The 23824-nt window shown below is 35.9% G+C and overlaps 1 protein-coding gene across 1 annotated transcript in view; it reads right to left on the bottom strand.

The window, feature by feature from the left end:
* Positions 1-23824, bottom strand: part of LOC122814485 — a 288085-nt gene that overhangs the window by 223045 nt on the left and 41216 nt on the right. Inside the window, 2 exon segments of the mRNA XM_044087060.1 lie at positions 5633-6497; positions 18724-19297. Coding sequence (XP_043942995.1) covers positions 5633-6497; positions 18724-19297 — 1439 coding nt within the window.

The following is a 23824-nucleotide window of genomic DNA, read 5'->3' as shown; positions in this document are numbered from 1 at the left end:
AAATTGAAGACCCCTGAAAGGGAAAGTAATGTTGGATGTATGAATAATTTGCCTCTGAATGGTAGCCTGTTTTTAGTTTTCTGTGATATAGTACTCCCCACAGATACCTATTAACTTTCCCAACAAATAGCATCCACACACTTGTTAAAGGAGTCCAGAGAAAGGTCACTGTTTGAGTATGACAGAAAATTTATATCTTTAAACAGTTGGAAGATTTCTTAATCATGAAGTCAAGATGCCAAGTTTAAAATACAGCAAGGCATTTTTCCATCCATTGGATTTAAGCAATTACATTTTAAATCGGACATTTTATGGCATTATGAATTTAACATAAGTGCATTATTATACTGCAAATAGTCATACAAAACCCATTTCTATGATGTCAAAAATTCTGAAAACTGTACTTTATACAGTGAATTCAAACTGACTTTGTACTTTTCTTAACTATCCTAAAATATGACATACTATAAAAGACTATTAAATGTTAATGAAATATTAACTGCTGACACATTAATTATAACTCTTGGAAAATAACTGCTAGAAACATTTATATATTGCAAAAATAAAAACTTGTATTTTTGTGCCTGAATTCTGATATGTGATGTGATGATGTAATGGAAACAGGAAGTTGAAGCTAATACAAATGTTTATGCTTTACATAAAGGAGATTTCATTTGTAAATGCAATAGGCTACTCATGGAAAGATTTTGTTTGAAATAAACTGAAAAAAATTGAAAGAATCTGTTGCGTATGTATGAAATTTGTTGGTATACTCTGAGCTTTGTGCTCAAAATGTGGTGCATGAAAATAAAATAAACAAGGTACATTTTTCAGTAGAGGGATAGACTTCAGCCCCCATCCAGCATGCTGTTATATATGCACAAATTACTGCTTATAGGATCCATGGCTGCTTTCTGAGTGCCCAGTGTTGACATAAACACCTGCTCTGGAGCTCTAAATCTGTTCTACAACATAAATACAATATGGTGGAAGGATAGATACATACGTATCACAGACAATACCACTTCTCTGGAATCTTCTTGTCACTTACTCTATTCAAGTGTAATCTGGACAGATGGAAGGGAAACTGCAAATTCACTTCTGATTTAGCACCTTTGTACTTTATGGATAGGGGTATCATGTAAATGCTGTCCCAAATCTGGGGTGTTCCTGCTTAAAAATACAAGGGCTCTGGGTTATTTGCACTTATAATACAAGGGCTATAAACTTCTTCAGAATGCAGGGGTAGGCTTCAAATGTTCCTCATGGATCAAAAGCCTAGCAAGTACCTTTGAACCTACAAAAAATAATTGGCTTTCTGAAAATTACAATATCTAGTTTCTGTACAAGAAATATCTCATTAAGGTACCGGACTGTATGGGTTATACACTGGCATCATTTTTGCAGCACTGTTGATTACTGCAAGAAAAGAAATAGAGTTTTGAACATTGGAAAGTACAGGCTCATCAAAATATGTAGTTCAGTGGCACCTCCCCATCTATTGTAGAGTACGGCTGAAAATCACACACACATGTATATATATATATATATATATATATATATATATATATATATACACATATATATATATATATATATATATATATATATATATATATATATGATTGAGTACCAGGAAAACTGAGCAGTCTGCAGACTTCAAACAGTGTTTAACCAGGAACAAATGGAGAAATAACTTAAAAATAATATTTTAAAGGATAGTGCTGGATGCTAAATGTAGCACATATATGTTTTTTCAAAGAAAAGATGCCAATCAGTAAAAGGAAATTTCTCACCCTTCCTGCCTGGAATAAAGTGCTGTTTAATATCCTTGATGGAAGGCACTTCATCACATTGCCAGTTGCAACCATTTAGACTGGGACTGACACTCAATGTCAGGTGCACTGGGGCTTATAGTAACACATTCCTTGGCATCATGTGGTAAAAGGAACATCAGCGAGTAACTGGATGTAAACATTAAGATGGGAAAATGAGCTTGGAGTGCATTGTACTGCAGGTTCGCAGAAGTTAACCTTCTGCATACTCTGCTAAAAGGGACACTGCAACATTACAAGTTATACGAGTTGAGCTACGTACTGATACTGAGTTCTCGGTATTCTAGATCTGAGGTGGTATGCCTCCTACATCCATCTGTGGAAGAGACACTGTTAGCTGAAACTGTTTAGACTGCAGAACTGGTTCTGAGTGTGTTGTGCTGCAGGTTTGTAGCAGAATGTCATGCATATCACTTGGTATAATTTTCCCATGCTACTAGCATGTGTATCTGTATTTATGCAGAAGGCTGTGTATTGTGTATTTGTTTAATTGCTTGTTTTTGTATCCTGCCTGTTTGTTACTTCATACTATGCACTTTTATTGTACTACTTATTATTAAATGTGATCTGTAGTACACAAAACCAGTCACAGTGTTTGTATATGTACTACGTACTATTAAATGGGATCTGTGGTTCACAGAACCACTCACGATGTTTGTATATGTACTACTTACTATTGAATGGGATCTGTACTTCACAAAACCAGTCACAATGTTTGTTTATGTACTACTTACTATTAAATGGGATCTGTGCATCACAAAACCAGTCACAATGTTTGTATATGTACTACTTACTGTTAAATGGGATCTGTGCATCACAAAACCAGTCACAGTGTTTGTATATGGACTACTTACTATTGAATGGGATCTGTGGTTCACAGAACCACTCACGATGTTTGTATATGTACTAGTTAGCAAAAAGTAACTATTCAGGATACACCACGAAAACACCTTCTTCAGATAAAATCCTCTTTATTCCAAAGTCATGAAGTAAAAAATGAGATGAGCGCTTTCACTTGCAACTGCAAGCTTCTTCAGATCAAATAACAAGTATAATACAATGGTTTATATAGCACTAGTTGTATTCTCTAATCACATCATTAACAGGTTCATTGGGTGTGTTCAATTAGAACAATCAGAACCTCACCCAGTTTGAAGGGAACTTTCCTATGTTTAGTGAATACAAGGCTTCTGTACAGAGATATATGTAGCATCTATAGTTAATCTAATATATATTTACCCTTGTCTCTGTATAACATTAAATGGCCCACAAAATCTGTGCTGTATTACAATACTGATTTAGCCAGTCAGAGCATAGTAATTTAAAACCTGAAACGAACGCTAAGCTTGTAGTGTTTAACTGGCTGTGCACAACCCTTCAATTCCATTGCTTGAGTACATCTCATTTGTTTAAAACACTCACTCTATTCGTATACTCAAATGTTAAATCTGAATGAAACAAGTGAAGTCAACATAAAAGTAAAATAAAATAAAATAACATGTTCCATGTTTAACCATCCAACTCTAAAATCATTCTTGCAAACAAAACAGCGTGTCGCATGAGTTTCATATGTATAATATATTAAAATTCATATATTTGTATGTAAATATTCATTCGAAAACATTTCCAGGTTATTACTATCTTTAAAGCATTCACTATAACAGAGGATAGCAGAGACCAAACTATCACTAGATGAAATACCGAACATTACAAAAAACATAACTGCTAGTTCGTTTTGTTAGGTGGGTGTTTGAGATTGAAGTCATTCTTAAAAACAAAGCAGCACATCGCTTCAGTTTTCATTTGTGAGGTGTTAAAGTTCATATATTGCTGTATTACTGTTGCTTCAGAACATTTTCATATTATTTCCGTGTTAAGGGCATATATATATGATAGAGCGTAGCAAAGCCAGAATATCGCTAGACAGATTACGAACATTATATATAACTGCTGGAGCATTTTATCAAGTGATGTCATTGTTGTTTACTGGCTGTTGCTATATCAATATGCATCATTATATTCATAGCAGTGAGACAGTGAATAAATAGAGAATAAATAGATCAATAAATGAATACATGAATATGTATATAGCTTGTGTCAAAGGCCTACATAGCATTAAGTAGATCTCATATGCAACGTTCAGATGAAAAACACCTCTTCTGTAAATAGCTGAAGCTCCCCATGAATCATTCTGTATAACTATGATAGTCCCACTGATCATAAAACATACTTTCATAACATCTCTAACCTCTCAACGAGAGTAGTTTATTTATAGATGTAGTATCGTAAATTATACTTGTATGGACTATGGGTTATCAAATGAATCTATCTTATATTGTTTTAGTTTGTTCTTATTTATTAGATATGATGGCATTTTTTCAAAACATTAGCAATCTATTTCACCATTGAAGTGCCCCTTCTTTCAGTGTCTTATATATATGATGATTTAAAGTAGCAGCATAAAATTGCTGACCTACATATAATTATATATGAAGGGACATATTCACTATCAATATAATGGATCATTGACATAAAAGCAATGTAGAAAGATATAACAGGGGTGGCACCTGTGATTAAAATAGTGCCAAAATGGATTGACTAATTGCTATAAATCTAACAATGCTACAGAATTATACCTTGGAACAAACATAAAATAGAATGAATACAGACATCACTAACTGTCTAAATCAATTGCTGCTATTTATTCAAGAAAAGGTTTCACTGATACATAATTGTTTATGCCTGGTGTTCTATGTGCTCCAGTCCTAAAAATCCATTCCATTTCTAGTTTCGCTAAAGCTCTCTCATTGTCCCCAAGTCTCGGACTAAAGTTAATGGTTTGTAAAACCCTGAATCTAAATATATGTGTGGGATATAGAACAGTGTGTTTGGCTAGAGCGTTCAATTCATTTCTTTTACGTATATCATATACATGATTGTATATGCGCTCTCTTAATTTCCTCTTCGTGAGGCCAACATAGAATGCTAAGCATGTGTCACAGTTGGCCATATAAATTAAATTCATAGAATCACAGCTATGGTAGTGCCTAGGTTTAAAACAAAAATGTCCATTTGGATGTTTAAACTCCTGTACAGAGTTTATATGCTGACACATGCTGCATTTCTTACATGGAAAGGTTCCAGTTAGATTAACTACTTTGTTTTGGGTACATAAAATTTCATTTGAGTTGTAGGAGAATATCGTTTTCAAATTATCACATGTCCTGAATACAAAACTCGGCCTATCACCTACTATTTTCCTTGTTTCTTCTGTAATACCTAAAATGTTCCAGTGTTTATGAATGATATTCTTGATTTCATGTATATCATTCGTGTATTTTAAGATAAAATTCACTGTGTTCTTCTGCTTATAGAGACTAGAACACTGTCCATCATTGGTTCCCTTTTCTCTAATGCTACTTGTTCTTACAGTGGTGCATCCACTGTCTACTGGTATAATAATGTTCTTAATATCTCTTACTAACTTGCTTTTGTACCCTCTAGCTATGAATAATTCCTCCATATTATTGGATTCTGTTAACAGTGTTTCTTTATCCTTACAGAGCCTAGTTAGCCTCGAGAATTGTCCTTTCACAATGCCTGCAAACATGTATCTCGGGTGCATGCTGCTGTATTCCAAGAGAGTGTTCCTCCAGCATGCTTTCCTAAACAATCTATGGGACAGTCTCTCATTGATATCATAAGATAAAGTTAAATCCAAGAAATTAACTTCCCTATAAGAATGTTCGTAGGTAAATTTTAAAAATGTGGTGGTGCTTTCTAGATATGAAACGAACCTATTCAGTTCTTCAACTGTACCATCCCATGCCAAAAACACATCATCTACAAATCTTTTATATGTCCGTATATATGTCATCCATTCACTATTAAAGATGTGTTCCTGTTCCCAGTATTTCAGTACCAGATTTGCGTATGAATTGGCACATGGGGTGCCCATAGCGACACCCCATGTTTGTAAATAGTATCTATTGTGAAATATAAATACATTACACTCTAATACCAATTCAAGTAACTGACTTATTAATATTTGTCTATTCCTTGAGTATTTACTACTGTTCACCAGCAATTCTCTAATTGCCTGGGTTCCGTAGTCATTCGGGATACAGGTGAACAAGTCACGAACATCTAAAGTAACTAATAATAATTTTCCATTCCTCTTTTCTATACTATCATAAGATTCAAGATCTTTCAGCAGATGTTGTGTATCTTTTAAAATGTGCTGTGTATCATCCACTAGTGGCCTCAACATCTTTTCTATGAATATGGAGATGTTATAGGTAGCCCATTGTCTGCCCGAGACAATAGGTCTCATGGGTAATGGTTCTATTTGTTTATGTATCTTGGGCAGACCTTTCAGTGTTGGTATCAGCGGTTCATTAATGTGTAAAAAGTCAAACATCTCTTTACTCACTTGTCGGCACATTAAAATATCATATAGCTCAGTGCTAACTTTATTAATAATTCTCATGACCCCCTCCAATTGCAATTCTTGATATGTCTTATTCTGTTGTAAAGTGTTTTCTATATTAGTCACATATTCATGTCTGTCCAACACCACTACTCCCCCTCCCTTGTCTGCATTGGTGATTACTATCTCTCTATTTAGTTTCAAATTGTTCAAGGAATCATATTCTGCTTTTTCTAAATTAAAAAATCTATTTTTAACATGTTTATCAGCATATAGGGTGTAGAAGTCCTTTTCACAAGTTTTTACGAAGCACTCAATGTCTGAAGGTAATGTGGGTGAAAAAGTGCTTCTGCTTTTAAATACATTATTGGCAGTTGCCAGTGAATTCACATTATTTTTGAAAAGTAGTCTTAACGCGACTCTTCTTGCGAATAACCTTAAGTCTATGAGAGTTTCCGAAAGTCTACTGTATTGTGAGGGTACAAAGTTGAGCCCTCTGTTTAGTAAGGATATAGCAGAAGGAGACAGATCGCATTGAGAACAATTAAAAACCAAAGTCAATTCCAGCCCCTTTTGGAATTTGTTTCGTACCTGGTTGTTGAACTTTTCCTTTTCCTGGGTCCACGACTTGCGGATCTCCCCCTGGTGTTCGGGTATGACCTGATAGGAAAAGGGTGGTCAGAATTCCTTGTGAATGTCGCTCCGTTTTTTCTGATGGTCCCCGTTCGTATGGAGTCATCAATGGGTTGAAGGGCTAGCTGGTTCGGTGGTGGGGTTAAATCGTCGATGTTGACCGTTGGTGTATCTCTTCTCTCTCTCGTAGGCATTGGCTGATGTTCCATGTTCCGATCTTTTGGTGCCAAATTTGACTCTGATGTGCCTCTAGATTCTGGTTGCCTCTTCGGTTGGTAGTGTGTAGGTCGACTCTGGCTATCATTGTTTTCGTTGTTTCTCTGCCAAATGAACAATGTTTGTATATGTACTACTTACTATTAAATAGGATCTGTGCATCACAAAACCAGTCACAGTGTTTGTATATGTACTACTTACTATTAAATGGGATCTGTGCATCACAAAACCAGTCACAATGTTTGTATATGTACTAAGTTCTATTAAATGGGATCTTTGGTTCACAGAACCACTCACGATGTTTGTATATGTACTACTTACTATTGATTGGGATCTGTGCATCACAAAACCAGTCACAATGTTTGTTTATGTTCTACTTACTATTAAATGGGATCTGCATCTGTGCATCACAAAACCAGTCACAATGTTTGTTTATGTACTACTTACTATTAAATGGGATCTGTGCATCACAAAACCAGTCACAATGTTTGTTTATGTTATACTCTCTGCACAAAAAAAATCAATGAGACTCAAACTAGACCTACAAGTCATCTGTGATATGAATCTATTCTGGGTCATGACCCTTGTAGAATACTATACTTCAATATGATAACATTGTAACAATTTGTAAGTTGGTGCTTTTATTATTTTAGAGAGGCAGATATACAATTATTTTGTAAAAATATATATTAATTAGACAAATGGCACTTCTTTCAAAGTACCACTGTATCATAACCAGCAGTATCTCTCACAAGGTGCTGCTGTGACCAGGGTTACTATATATGCAGTAGGTTTACCTGCATGATTTTGTAATCTCACTCAGTAGTATTAATAAGGTACTGCTGTGGTACAACACACCTCTGTGTCTTTGTGGGGGATACCTCCAGCAGTAGTCCTAGCATTTGGACTCATACTCAGTGTCTGTTCTCATCAGGCTGATGTTAATAGCCATGAGCTAATATCCATTTTACACTGTAGCTACTGCCAATCTTCAGTAGTATGAGACCCCCAAGATGCAGTGTTGGTGGACATCATTTCTTGTGCTTCAGAACTATAAATGGCTTCACTGCATTTTCTTTTAGTGAGCATTTTATGAGTCAATCCTGGCCTAAAGTTTCTAGCTAGTGAGTATTTAAATTTTCTTTTGTTAAAATTTTGAGAGAAAATAGATGCATACATTTTGAATGTAATAACTTCCCCACTAAAATCAGTTAAAATATGTATGCTTATAGTAGACAAACTTTATAAACATTTTCATTCTGAATATGGCTTTTTTGGGGTCCTGTGAACAATGTAAAATGATTGTGGTCATATGTTTGAGACATAGATACAGTCACTTGGCTTTTCAGACGTTAGAAAGCCATTGCTGTATTGTTGGAATTTATGGGCACTCTACTAGTCATCAAAATGTTTCTTAGATGTTCAGATAGCTTGCACTGTTTTATACTGAGTGGAAATTTGTTCTAGAGGCACTGACATTTCTGGATGGTGATTGTTTCCTTCCTAATACAGTTGTCAATTGTGATTTTAAGACAATAATTATTTGAATATATATCCTGATCTGTTGTACTAGTTGAATGTAAATGTGGTAGTTAACGGGAACCATTTTCTTACCAAAGGAAATAATACCATGCTTTTTAGCATTACATTTTAGGCTGCTGTTTACTTATTAGCCAACCCATTTTGAAGAGAAGACACAGTTGTAAGAAATGAGTGATACTACACAATTTGTAGTTATTAGCAAAACTGGTAAGCTATATGCTATCAACCTGTACTTTTGAAAAGAAAATTCAGAAAAGGTGTATGTAAGACCTAAACCATGTCATCCTGCAGAATCAGAGAGATGGCCACCTCTTCCAACTTCTTGTGTTTCAAAATTCAAGTTAAATGTGCACTGCCTCTGAGTTCCCTGAGTTTGTAATCCCTACAGTGCTGATAGTGTCAAAGGCATTGGTAGGATCAATGAATGCATCATATACAGTAAGTCTTCATGAAGCTGTATTGTAATTCCTTCAAAAACTGAACAAGATTAAAAAAAACAGGACCAACCCATCATAAAGCCATGCTGGCCTGGGTAAAATAACAACAGATCCCAAATATCATTCTGTATAGCTCCATAATGGCCCTCACTATATGACTTCGAAAGAACACAGGTAAGACCTTTAAGGCTGTATTTATCTGAGTACATTACCAAACTTCCATTATGACATAAAACCATTACTGCCTGATACCATGGGCGAGGGACAAAATCTATAGAGATACTTACCGATTATATGTGGTGAGTATGCCAGCTTTTATACATAAATATACATATTGCCATAGAAGAAACACCAAAGAATGTTATTGGGGCCCAACAAACTTGTATTTTTTATTTCTTTAGGTTTTGTTTTGTTTTGTTTTAGGTGCACCTCAGTGAGGTCAGGAAGTATATGCTGTACTTTATCGTCTAGATCTGAGGGGAGAATACATTTACTTTCTGGGGACCTAAAGATGGTAATAATTGTATTGGCTACAGTACTGGTGATAACTTGTTGGTTCACAAAGTCAGTGTTCATTGGACTCCAGATTGTTACATTCTTGCTTTTTACCTTTAATGTTTCTAATAAAGCTACATAAAATATCATTGTGTCTCTGAGCTGTGACTGTTGGGATAAGCTTGTTGAAGTCCTTAATTTGCATTATTCGTTAAGGTAGTATTTGTAAGCAGCTAGGCAATTTCTTCCTGTTACATAATTTATTAAGGCTAAGATTCTACCAGTGTGGTTTCTTTTTTAATCCAGACATATTTGTATCTTAAGGAGACATGTTTAGATATAGAGTAATGTAAGATATTTTTGCCATTGTAAACCACCATTCAGTTTATAATGACAAGGGAATCATTAACCTTGTTAGTTGTAACTGCAAAAGTCACTGAATCTCGAGTTTCTTTTAGGCAAGGCTTGTCTTCGTATTTACAGGGACTATGATAGTGTCATGGTCAGATTTAACAAGAGACTAAATAACTTCGGGAGTAGAACAGATTATGTCGGTACTGGATAGAATTAAAAAGGAATATTATTTTCTGTAGTGTTATACAAAGTAATCGCTCAAGCTAATTGCTATTAATAAAATGCAAAAGAAAACCCATTGTGTACACCCATAGTAGGTGCTGAAAACTACTGCGTTATTGACATAATCATGGAAGTACCACACCTCTAATCTTATTAGGTTATTTGGACGGCACAGTGGTGCAGCGGTAGTATTGCCACCTCACAGCAAGAGTTTCTTCAGTTCGGTTCTCGGCTGGAGTGCCTTCTGTGCAGAGTCTGCATATCCTCCCTGCATTCATGTAGATTTTCTCCAGGTACTCCAGTTTCCTCCCACATTACAAAGACATGCATCTGGAGAATTTCTCCCCAGGCCTCTGCTGAAAATTTGCTTCATTCCAAGTGATTATGAATGATCATAGATGAAGCACACTAACTTAGTAAGTTAGACCAGTTCCAGGTTTGCACTTAAGGGTACTTATTTGTTAATCAGTGTTAGTCTTTAACACTCTTACATTGAAAGTATTGTGTTTGGAGATAAGGAACAGTTAGTAAAATTAGAGAGTTAAAACATGTATTTCCAGAAAAAGATTTACAAATTGGAAAAAGTGAAAGCCAAATCTTAAGTTAATAAGTCAGTTAAAAAAGGGACTGAAATAAGGCTGAAGCTAGTACTTCAGGGTGCTTAATAAACAGATAAACTAAACTTCAGTGAAAAAAGAGAAAGAACATAGAAGAAAATAAAACTGATTGTATGCTCTTTCTGCCTCTATGATACACATGTGAATGTTGCCAGTATAAGAAAAGATAAGTTTTTTTTGTGTGTTTTTTTTTTTCAAGAAGGCAAACAAAGAACTAGACCTTTGTCAGGTAAAAAGTAAAGAAAACACAAAACCCTGTTATGATGTGGTTGTCTGAATAGGCTGTGTATCTTATCAGAAATGTAGCATTTAGTATTGGTTTTGCTGAAAAGTTATATAAACAGTTTCTGAGAGAAAGGATTACCCCACTGCTAAGATTTTAAGTGGTGTAATAACCTCCATTATTATTCCTAATGAATTCTCACCATTGTCTTCACCTGCAGGGCCTCTGTCAGTCCATAAACTGGTGGGTCTATATTATAACATTGAATTTTATAAAGTTCGAATGCTATAATATCGAACCAGTTTTGTCGAATGCTGAAAACAGCGAAGGTGCAGGACATCAAATTCTTTCCCAGGGAAAGAATTTGGTGGGCCATTGCTGTGGCTTTGCTGTTTTCAGTGTTCGATATGTTGGAACATTATGGGTCGGGTTCAGGTAAGTGTACGATTGTGTGTAGGTTAGGGTTAGGGATGGGGTTAGGTGAGTTAGGGTTAGGGAGTGGGTCAGGTAAGTGTGCAGTTGTGTGTAGGTTAGGGTTGGGGGGGTTGGTTAGGTGAGTTAGGGTTAGGGCACGGGTAAGGTGAGTGTGCAATAGTGATGTACCAGGGTTAGGGTTGGGTTAAGGTAAGTGGATAGCTAGTAGTGTATGTAAAGTTTAGTTTAGGTGTAGGATTTTAAGTGTATGTGTGTGAATTGCTGTTTTTTGTGTGTGTTTGTGTTGTGTGTATGTTTCTCGGAATAGAGATTTTTTTCCCTTGGGAAACAAATTGCTATTCTGACTGTTCGATGTTTGCGAATTTTGGTGTTTAGGGTTTGATATTATAACATTTGATCTTTGTAGATTTCGATGTTATAATATAGACCCAAACTGGTGCGGTTACTGACACCAGTCCAGGCAGTGGTGTTACATACCTGATGTTTTATGAGGAATACTTGTGAAATATATAGCAGGCAGCCTAGGATCATGATCAGTTTTGGTGCAAGTCCCAGACATCCTACTCCAGCCTTGGCAAAAGTCCTTTGACGTGGATATTATGTACATCTCCCACACTTTCACTAACTGTTACAATTACATCTGAAAAAAAAGGAAAAGGTCTTCCCCGTGTCTTCCTCTGAAGAGGAAAAGCTGTCTACAGGTCAGATGGCTCTGCATTAGGACAAGAAACTGACCATACTTATCAATGCCTAGAATTCAGAAGAGAAAGGTTAGTTTCATTATGAGTCCCTGAAGTACAAATCACCAAATTTTAATTCATCAAGCAAAAATTCTGCTTCACCAAAAAGCTCAAAAAAACATAGTTTTCAGTGTTTTTGTAGGGGGGCAAGCCTTCCAAACCCCTACTGATATAAGCAACACTACAGTCACAATGTAAGGAGAAAGGGGACAAACACAAGGGAATAGCACGTACTGCTTGCTTGATTCCCTGACAGTGCTTTTCAAATGAGATGCCGCTATAGTCAGGGAACTGAGTCTTAGGGAGTTGATGTTTGGGGAACTAACCTTTGTGGACTAGTAGTGTAGACAAAGAGAATCAGAGGCAGCCATACCACCAGATGCAAACATTCTAACTCAGTCACTTATATCTAAACACACTTTGAAACCCATCCCATTGAATACATATTGCTGTAGGATTGTCTTCAACAAAGTGCATCATAAATGTCTGCATTAAATGTTAGCTTCCATTTAATGTCCCCACTCTTGGATTTATTTAAATCTCTTACAGATATATGTGAATGTTGAACCACAAAACACATCCAGGTACTACAAAGAATTATGATTGGATCTCTCCAGCCATACTAAGTTGTGATATGTTATCAAAATGGATGTCAGTATTAAAGGCCTTGCCAAGTCTAATTATGGTGCATGCCAAAAACGGTAATTACTAGAAAATGGAAAACATAGTCTAAACCAGCTGTACTAGAAGTAGTGAATATAGTAACAGAGATGAAACCATTGAAAAGGGAATCTTTAGAAAAGGTTAGGAGCAAATTACATAGAAAAAAATGGGAATTGTGGGAACAATACATGCAGAATAACATTTTAGAGGAGGAATGAGGTTTAAAAGAATGCAGAGTTAGAATGAGTTATGTAATGTTTGACGGACAATGGCTGGATAGACTATAAGTGATGTATAATGTTTGCAACTAAAAGTATGTCAGCATGGTTTCTCTTCATTTATGTAAATGTATGATTGCCTGTGTAATAAGTGATAATTTAATAAAGGTGTTTCTTGTTTAAAAAAAGTCTAGCTTTGGTTTGCTCTGCTCTTAAGGTAAATTTCTTGACATCTTGTTCAAAAATATATATAGTTGTTATAGTTTATCAAGATGGCTAAGCTTTACCTTCCATTTCAGGAGTGAATAGCAACTTTTGAGATACACACACACACACACACACACACACACACACACACACACACACACACACACACTTAGGAATAACAAATTATTAAGGGTCATGAAGCCAGATAAAGGGGTGGGGTCATTTTTATGGATAACATTATTTACGAAGAAAAGATGATGACAATTTTGAACGATTATACCAAATACACTAGGGTATCTTTGAGATAAACATAGCTTACAAAATAATTTTTCTATGTTTGAATGACTTGTTGTTAGAAGGATTCACAGATTCGGATACTTACAATATTTTACATGTAGAAAAACCAAGAGTTTCCTTGATATTTGATATACCGAAAGTACACAAAGATACCAACAACCCCCCTTAGACCTATTGCATCTGCTGAAGGCTCTGTTACAGCCCATCTGGCCAAATATATTGATCTGAAGCTTGAGAAACTTTCTATGATGGGTATGAACAATATTTAAGATTCCTGGGATATATTAAAGAGGGTGGATAGTAATGTATATACTGAGAAATTGATTTTTATTACTATAGATGTTGTCGATTTATTCACATCCATACCACATGATTTGGACTTGAGTGGTTTGAGAAGGATTAAAGTGGTTATGATGAGTTATCTTTTAATGAGTTTCATACCTGTTTAGTTTTAATGCATGTAGTACTGAAAAATAATTTTATTTTTTTCGAGAGCAAATTCTTCCAACAACTGAGGGGTGTTGCACTGGGGGCTAATTGTGCACCTACTTACGCAAATATCATCCTGTCTCATTGGGAGCAAAAATATATAAAACCAGGAACCAAACAAAACAACTGCAAGACACTCTCTCTACCACTAACACCAGAAAAAGACCAGTTAGAACCACAAGAAGTGTATTTTAATAAATAAAAAACAGCACTTTCGTCCAAACAATTTTACAGAATTCTTGTTCCAAGGATCCAACAGTTTTTATATATAGCCCCTATAATAACCACATGACTCCACACACCCATCCAATTAATTATACAAATAGCAATAAACAATTATACAATTAAACTCCAATGTCAAATAACTACTTAACAATTCCTTTAAAAAACATTAAACCTTTAGTACCTTATACTGCATAAGATTTAAGTTTTAAAACACTACTCTCCCCTACATAAGGAATTACTGGATTTATTTGATAGGCACTGTTTTGAACTTCTGGAAGTACTTGTTAAGTATAACCAGAAGGCTATTGATGAACTCATCGGTGAAGCTAACCAGCTTAATGAAGCCATCACTAAGGATTTATTGTTTAAGTGGAACATGGGACAATACAACATTTTTACCCAAATGGATAGAGCTATCTCTATCATTCAACAGAGAAAAATTAATAAAATAATGAGAGATAAGAACAACTATTCCAAAGGTTGTGCCTATCCAAAACCTCCAGCTTCAGGAGGTAGATACATTGATGAACATAATCAACCAATTGATGACTGCGCTGGCGAAGAAGAACGAGATGACGTCAATTATGCTGCTTCAAAAAAATGGACCATTATGGAGGGCCAAGAGACTCATGAACAGAGTGAACTATCAGGCAAATCTACCAGTGGGGAGAAAGCCCAACAAATGGACAACGGCACTTATCGGAGGAAAGCCAGGACATTTTATCAGCAAAGGAGGAATTACTACCTGAAAATATTAACAAGGTTGATGGTAACATTTTTTTTCGCAACTCTGGAACAAACAGAAACAACCTTACAGCATACAGAAAAAGTCCACAACTCTGAAGGTGACTTTATTCTTTATAATTATACTGACAATGATTACAAGACTGAGCATGTTGATTTGCTATGTAAAGGATTTTCATTTTTACCTACGGATTTTTTGAAAATTGAGTACCTGTTGCTAGATTTTAAGCTTTATCTTAGAAAGCTAAATTTGAAACTCATATTTGACAATGTAACCACCAGGGAGTGTTTAGAAACAATTTGCAGAAGTAGTACAATCAACCCTATGGTTTCTACCCCCTTATTGTTATTCGAGAAGTTAGTTGAGTTTGATTTACAGACATTGGTGGGAAAACAGAGGAATGGACATACTAACTACAACCTTTCTAGTATTGAACAGAAATTGTTATTACAGCTAGCTAGGGACAAGACAATTAGGACACTGAAACCTGACAAAGGTGGGGGGGGGCTATAATTATGAACCGTGAGGAATACTTGAACTGAATGTACAGTCACCTTTTAAATAGTGACTTTTATGAAGACACATCTTTAACCCTCATTCATTTGTCTTATAAGAGAATGGATTACTGTTTAAAGGATCTTTTCGACCAGGGGCATATTAGTAATGTCTTATATGACTTTCTTCAGGTCATGTTCCTCATAGTGCCTTCTATCTTCGAAATACCAAAAACTGGGATTTTTTGTTAAAAGTCAGGGAGTTAAATTATTCTGAAAATCTAGTGTTTCTAACTATTGATATGTGGAATTGTTTAATGTCATAACACATGATGTGAGATTAACCTGATTCAATGACTTTTAATGTGAACCCAGTTGTTTTGATCAAAATGAGATTTATGTGTTGAACCTGCGTATGGAAATAGTATTAAAGAACAATTCTGTTTTTCTGGAGGGACAATATTTTCAACAGGTTAAGGGTGTAGCAATGAGGGTCTCTTGTGCCCCCATTTTTGCCAACATTGTGTTAATTCAATGGGAAAACATTTTTTTATTTGAAAAGTTTCCGGTGCCCCCCTGGAAATTGTACACTAGATTTTTTGGATGATATTTTTGTTGCATGGGGGGGGTGATATTTTGGCTATCATCTCTTTTGTTGAATATTTAAACTCTACTACTACATTTTTGAAATTTACCTACTCAACCGATCCTGTTTCCATCAGTTATTTGGATGTTCCAATGTTTAAGGACAGTGATAGAAGAAGCATTGAGAATACTATATATAGGAAGCCTACTTATAGTAATAGTATGTTACACTACTCGAGTAACCATCCCGAATTTTAAAAAAAAGGGCATAGTTAAAGGCCAATACATATGTTTGGCCAGGATGGTGTCTGATAACAACTTAGTCAAAGTAGAAAGTGAATGTTTAGCTAACATGTTTAAGGGTAGAGGATATCCCCTCCATTTAGTAAACTCTATTAGAACTGATGTAGAGCAAAAAAGACAGATTGGTTCCATAGTACCACTTATTAGATCTGATACTATGTCTGTCGGAGAATTGTTTAAAAATATTTATGATACCAGGATTGATTTTTCCAACAGTTTTGTGATGCAATATTATACAGAAGGTAGCATTATTAGAGATACATGTAACAGAAATTGGTCAGTTTTTTCTTTATTTAATGGTATCATGGACAAATTTTGGAATAGTCCTATTGTGGTGTACAGGAAAGGTAGGAGTGTAAAAATACCTACTGGAACATCAGGCTATATACACAAACACATATTCCAGTAAAACATTTGGTACTAGGAAATGTGGTTTTTGTGACCAATGTAAGATTATTTTGGTGACAGACCAAGTATACATTAATGGCAATGTTTTTAAAGCTACATTTGCACATAATTGTAACACTACAGGGGTCATTTATTTGCTCTCTGTCAAAAATGTAATTGTTTTTATGTGGGAAAACACAGAGGAAATTGAGGGAGCGTATTTATGAACATCCCTTGGATATAAAGAAGAACAAGGTTACCAATTCTTTAGACAAGCATGTTAAAGACAATTCAGCTCATTATTTTCCATTTTTTGGATTAGATTAGTTACCAAAGGATCCAAGGGGAGGGGCATGGGAAGATTTACTGAAACAGCGTGAGTTGCTTTGGCAAATAAGGGTAAATGCTAACACTCTACCTGGGCTCAATGAACAGATTTCAGTCAGTAGTGTTTTAAAACTTAAATCTTATGCAGTATAAGGTACTAAACATTTAATTTTTTTAAAGGAATTGTTAAGTAGTTATTTGACAGTTGCATTCTAATTGTATAATTGTTTATTCCTATTTGTATAATTAACTGGATGGCTTTATGGAGTCATGTGGTTATTACAGGGGCTATATATAAACACTATTGGTTCCCTGAAACAACATACTCTGAAGAAGTATGTAAAATTATCCAAAAAGAGGCCCCTTGTCAGAAAAACGGCAGCTCCACAAAAAGAACCTTAACGCAATTTATTGAAAAATAAAACAAGCGTTTTCGCCACAGTTATATGTAGCTTCATCAGAGATAGAATAATATACAAATAAAAAACGCTACATAAATATCCTGAAAACCAGGAAATGACATTGTTCAATTTCCTGAGGTTCGATATTGTTACATACTGTGTTCGAAAATACTAGCGCCTCTGCGCTCACATTCTGTAACTGATTTTAAACATTATACAAAGAACCAGCTCACATAGAAAGGATGAACATATAAAATCAAACTTAAGAAATATATATTTAAAAATATGTTTAAAAGTATGTTAAATACATTAACAATATCAACAATATACATGTAAAATGTATCCTTAACAGCGAGAATATTTCTGACTGCACAAAAACAATGTATATTTCCTAAATTGCCTACCTAAGGGCATTAAAATTAAGTTACATATATTCAAATAAATACGACCTCACACCTCTGATGAGGTTCATATTATAAAACAATACTCTACTCTGATATTAAGAAATGTGTTGTTTTTACCATCTCATTTTTATCCATAGGACCCATCCTAAACGTATGCATGCATCAAAGAATTGTGGAAACCTACACCGAGTTATTTTTTTTATCTTATCTGAGGTAACTCCTTAATTTTAATACAGGTGTTATATTGCAGTTGCTATTAAGTCCTGGATGTCTAAACGCATCCAGTCGCAACTGCCATTCTAACTCCCGGTTCTCCAGGATCAATGGGAATGGGCCACTTCTGGTCTTCACTGGCACGTGGTCAATGGCCATAAAAGAAAAGTCATGTCCTGGATTTAATTCAACATGCTTTGCCAAAGCGTTATCATTCTTGCTGTTCCTAATGGCATACAAATGCTCATACATACGATCGCGGACCCTGCGGTCCGTCTTTCCAATGTAAAACGCTTGGCAGCAGTTACACAACGCTATATATATAATGGACTTGCTCTCACAATTTAATGGGAAGCGAATCCGATATTTTTTGTCCCTTACTGTAAATGTTTCACCTGTTTTTACCCTGTTGCAGTACCTACAAAAACCACATTGCTGCATCCCACTCTTTTTGTTGAATGAATATTGGAGTGTATCCCTTTGTAACAGTTCCTTAAGGTTAGTGGACCTTCTAAAAATGATCCTAGGAATACTGCCTAACTTGTCAACCAAGTAAGAGTTAGAATTAATGAAGTGCCAGTTCTTACGTATTATAGCTGAAATTTCTTTAGAATTTCTACTGAAAGTAGTGATAAAGCTTAAACCAAAATCACTTTCCTTTACAATAGGCGTAACTTCAGGTTCCTCATTACTCAAATTCAACCCTATAAGGTTTATGTCAGTTTGATCGTCAATCTGATTAAGAGTGGTTTGTACTAATAAAGGTTTATAAAAGCCATTAAGTCTTTTATTAGTAACTTCCTCAATCAAATCGTATAACAATTGGTCAGGATAACCCCTGTTCTTAAACATTTCCTTCAACAATTCACATTCTATAGTGAAATCTGTCATAGTACTGCACATTCTCCCTGCCCTCACCAGTTGTCCTTTAACAATCGACCGTTTCTGTTTATACGGGTGGAAACTGGTGAAGTGCAGGAAAGAATTGCAGTACGTAGTTTTTCTAAACACTGTTGATGTCAAAGTGCTGTTCCTGGGGTCCTTAGTCAACTTGACGTCAAGGTAGTCTATTTCCTTCTCTGAAAATTTGAACGTAAATTTCAAAAATTCAGTTGTTGTGTTTAAAGTTTCAACAAAATTTGTAGCATGGGTTTCCTGACCCTTAAACAAGATGAAAATATCGTCAAGGAATCTGGTGTAATGTGTAACAAGGTCCATAAGGCCTGGTATTTTTCTTAGAATATTAGCCTCCCAATAGCCCATTACATAGTTGGCCACACTAGCCCCACAGGGGGAGCCCATTGCCACTCCTCATTTTTGGAGAAAAAATTCTCCATTGAAGGTGAAATAGTTTGATGTCAAAACAACGTCAAGTAGTTCCGTTACTAAATCAATTTCCAATCTAGAAGCCCCACATTCTTGAAGCATCAGACCTATCCATTCCACCGCCTCTTGATGAGGTATCGAAGTGTATAGGTCTACCACGTCTATAGTTAAGAAGTTGTTCTCACAATTGTATGGAATAGTACTGATGTTCTCAAGGAAGGACCAAGAGTCTTTACATATGCTAGGTATAGTTTTGATATACTTGTCCAGTATATTGGTAATAAGTTTAGAGCAAGGGTATGTGATGGATGACCTTCCGTCAATCAATTTTTTTTTTCATTAATTTTAATGCCCTTAAGTAGGCAATTTAGGAAATATACATTGTTTTTGTGCAGTCAGAAATATTCTCGCTGTTAAGGATACATTTTACATGTATATTGTTGATATTGTTAATGTATTTAACATACTTTTAAACATATTTTTAAATATATATTTCTTAAGTTTGATTTTATATGTTCATCCTTTCTATGTGAGCTGGTTCTTTGTATAATGTTTAAAATCAGTTACAGAATGTGAGCGCAGAGGCGCTAGTATTTTCGAACACAGTATGTAACAATATCGAACCTCAGGAAATTGAACAATGTCATTTCCTGGTTTTCAGGATATTTATGTAGCGTTTTTTATTTGTATATTATTCTATCTCTGATGAAGCTACATATAACTGTGGCGAAAACGCTTGTTTTATTTTTCAATAAATTGCGTTAAGGTTCTTTTTGTGGAGCTGCCGTTTTTCTGACAAGGGGCCTCTTTTTGGATTTTTCTACTTGTTTTTTACGTTTCGCTTGGTTTGTTTGTTAATGGCAATGAGGAGCCTTGTTAGTCCTAGCAGTCCACGGATTCACGACACTACGATAAGTGGTAATGTAGACACGAACTTGGATGTTACCAATTTACTAGCTGGTCTTTCTCGTAGACTGGACCAGCTTAATAATCGGATGGACGAAATGCAGCACGCTCAGCGGTTTATAACTGTAAACAATTCCAGTACTACTAACTCGGAAGAGTTGAGCCAAGCCAGTGTTGAAGACAGCATTCCTGCCGGGCAACCGTGCAGGCAACAAGGGACCGGGCACTTCAATATAGTGACACCTAGTAATTCACAAGGGGGACTGTTGTTTCCAGAAGGTGAATTGGATTCACGTGAAGTGTCTGGACAAATGGTCAACTATGCTGGAGCTGTAAGGAGTAGCGGAATGGATGTACATTCTAATTCCCGGGAGGCTTCTACAGCGGTTCTTTCAAATAATAGAGCGGATGGTGACAACTCTGGTGTTCCGAACCTAAATGACTGGCTTTCAAATACAGCACATTTTTCTTTTGGAGAGCAAGGTACACGAAACATTAATGTTGATTTAAATGCTGTAAATGAATGTTTAGCGGACAAACTAAAAGTGTTTGACGAGAAATTACTTAAACTAAAAAAACTACAATTGGAGTCGGCCTATTTTAGGCAATGTGTGACTGAGAACTTAATACCAAAGGGGTTGCGGAACAGTTTTGCACCTTCAGGCCTTTTGGTTGATAAGGCCTTTTACACTGACTTGGAGACACTTTTTCAACGACAAGGTGTCCAGCTTCTTGAACTCATTATTAAGCATTATGCTTTAAAAATCGACTTATTAATGGAAGAGATTGGTAGTTTGGACAATGACATCAAAAGTAACTTGGACTTTGCCAGATACAAATTTGACTATGGGCGGATATTGACGAGTATAGATACCTTGTTATTAAAACTGAAGGTTAACAAAAACAAAAAACTGGTGAGAGACAGGACGGCCTATCTCAATAATAGTGCCTATCCTAAACTGTCAATGCCCAATACCACTATACAAAATCATACAAACAATACTCAGGCTTTAGAAGTGACGGATGATAATTACAGCCTGGAAGACATAGTGGAGGAGGGCACTGAGGGCCAGGTTAGCACTGGACCCAGACGTAGTAATAGAATAAAAGGTTTTGCTAGGAACAATGAAGGACCTAGTGGTAACCAACAGAGGTTAAACTTTAACAATGGAACAGCTATACCCAGTAATGGCACTTTTTTAGGGCAATGCAACAGCAGGCCTTACATGAACAAGAGGAAGAACCGACCCAACTAGAAACTGAATTGTGTTTTACAGGTCCCCCACAACAGGGTATATTAAATGCACCTGTAGGAAATGAAAAACCAACTATATTAACTAATAAGAGAGGGGACTTTAAGATCTACAATTTCTCTGACATTACTCTAGATGGACAATTAATTGAACTGCTAGCACTTGGCAATTCGTTTGTCCCCAGTACACCGGGGAGTATCAGTAGAGAAATTGTAGACTTAAAATGTTTTGTGAGGAAGTTGAATTTAAAATTATTGTTTAACCAACAACATGACATACATAATGCGGTTGCGGGTGGGAGTGATGGTAGTTTACCAGTATTGAAACTGGCTAGTGTCTTTAATCCACCGTTACACACAGTGCTGCAACTGTTTGAGAACACATGTGAGGTGGATTTTAGGTTCTTAGCAGACAACAAAAGCAATACTGAAAACAGAAGAGACTTTAATATCACTAAGGAACAGGTCACACTATTGGATGACCTTTGCCGTCTACCTGTACGCCTGATCAAACCTGATAAAGGTGGGGGGTTGGTGTTACTAGACAACACCTCTTATAATGAGAAGATGACTGATGTGTTGAATACTAATGCGTACACTAAGTCATCTATAAGTGAGGTGAATGGGCAGTACCGTAGAATCAGGGGATACTTTAGGGACTTGTTCCTTTTAGGGAAAATCGACAGTGAGATGTACAATTACATAGACATAAATTTACCTAAAATACCTATCATGTTTGGAATCCCCAAGATTCATAAAGATGTAAAAAACCCCCCTATGAGAGCTTTGATTGACGGAAGGTCATCCATCACATACCCTTGCTCTAAACTTATTACCAATATACTGGACAAGTATATCAAAACTATACCTAGCATATGTAAAGACTCTTGGTCCTTCCTTGAGAACATCAGTACTATTCCATACAATTGTGAGAACAACTTCTTAACTATAGACGTATACACTTCGATACCTCATCAAGAGGCAGTGGAATGGATAGGTCTGATGCTTCAAGAATGTGGGGCTTCTAGATTGGAAATTGATTTAGTAACGGAACTACTTGATGTTGTTTTGACATCAAACTATTTCACCTTCAATGGAGAATTTTTTCTCCAAAAACGAGGAGTGGCAATGGGCTCCCCTTGTGGGGCCAGTGTGGCTAATTATGTAATGGGCTACTGGGAGGCTAACATTTTAAGAAAAATGCCAGGCCTTATGGATCCTGTTGCATACTACACCAGATTCCTTGACGATATTTTTATATTGTTTAAGGGTCTGGAAACCCATGCTACAAATTTTGTTGAAACTTTAAATACAACAACTGAGTTTTTAAAATTTACGTTTAAACTCTTAGAGAAGGAAATAGACTACCTTGATGTCAAGTTGACTAAGGACCCCAGGAACAGCACTTTGACATCAACAGTGTTTAGAAAAACTACGTACTGCAATTCTTTCCTGCACTTCACCAGTTTCCACCCATATAAACAGAAACGGTCGATTGTTAAAGGACAACTGGTGAGGGCAGGGAGAATGTGCAGTACTATAACAGATTTCACTATAGAATGTGAATTGTTGAAGGAAATGTTTAAGAACGGGGGTTATCCTGACCAATTGTTATACGATTTGATTGAGGAAGTTACTAATAAAAGACTTAATGGCTTTTATAAACCTTTATTAGTACAAACCACTCTTAATCAGATTGACGATCAAACTGACATAAACCTTGTAGGGTTGAATTTGAGTAATGAGGAACCTGGCGTAGTTACGCCTATTGTAAAGGAAAGTGATTTTGGTTTAAGCTTTATCACTACTTTCAGTAGAAATTCTAAAGAAATTTCAGCTATAATACGTAAGAACTGGCACTTCATTAATTCTAACTCTTACTTGGTTGACAAGTTAGGCAGTATTCCTAGGATCATTTTTAGAAGGTCCACTAACCTTAAGGAACTGTTACAAAGGGATACACTCCAATATTCATTCAACAAAAAGAGTGGGATGCAGCAATGTGGTTTTTGTAGGTACTGCAACAGGGTAAAAACAGGTGAAACATTTACGGTAAGGGACAAAAAATATCGGATTCGCTTCCCATTAAATTGTGAGAGCAAGTCCATTATATATATAGCGTTGTGTAACTGCTGCCAAGCATTTTACATTGGAAAGACGGACCGCAGGGTCCGCGATCGTATGTATGAGCATTTGTATGCCAA

The sequence above is a fragment of the Protopterus annectens genome, chromosome 10.part0, assembly GCF_019279795.1.
Source record: "Protopterus annectens isolate FY-2018-M chromosome 10.part0, PAN1.0, whole genome shotgun sequence".
NCBI lineage: Eukaryota > Metazoa > Chordata > Ceratodontiformes > Protopteridae > Protopterus > Protopterus annectens.
The sequence above is the reverse complement of the archived record's forward strand: the minus strand, read 5'-3'. Positions and strand labels throughout refer to the sequence as shown.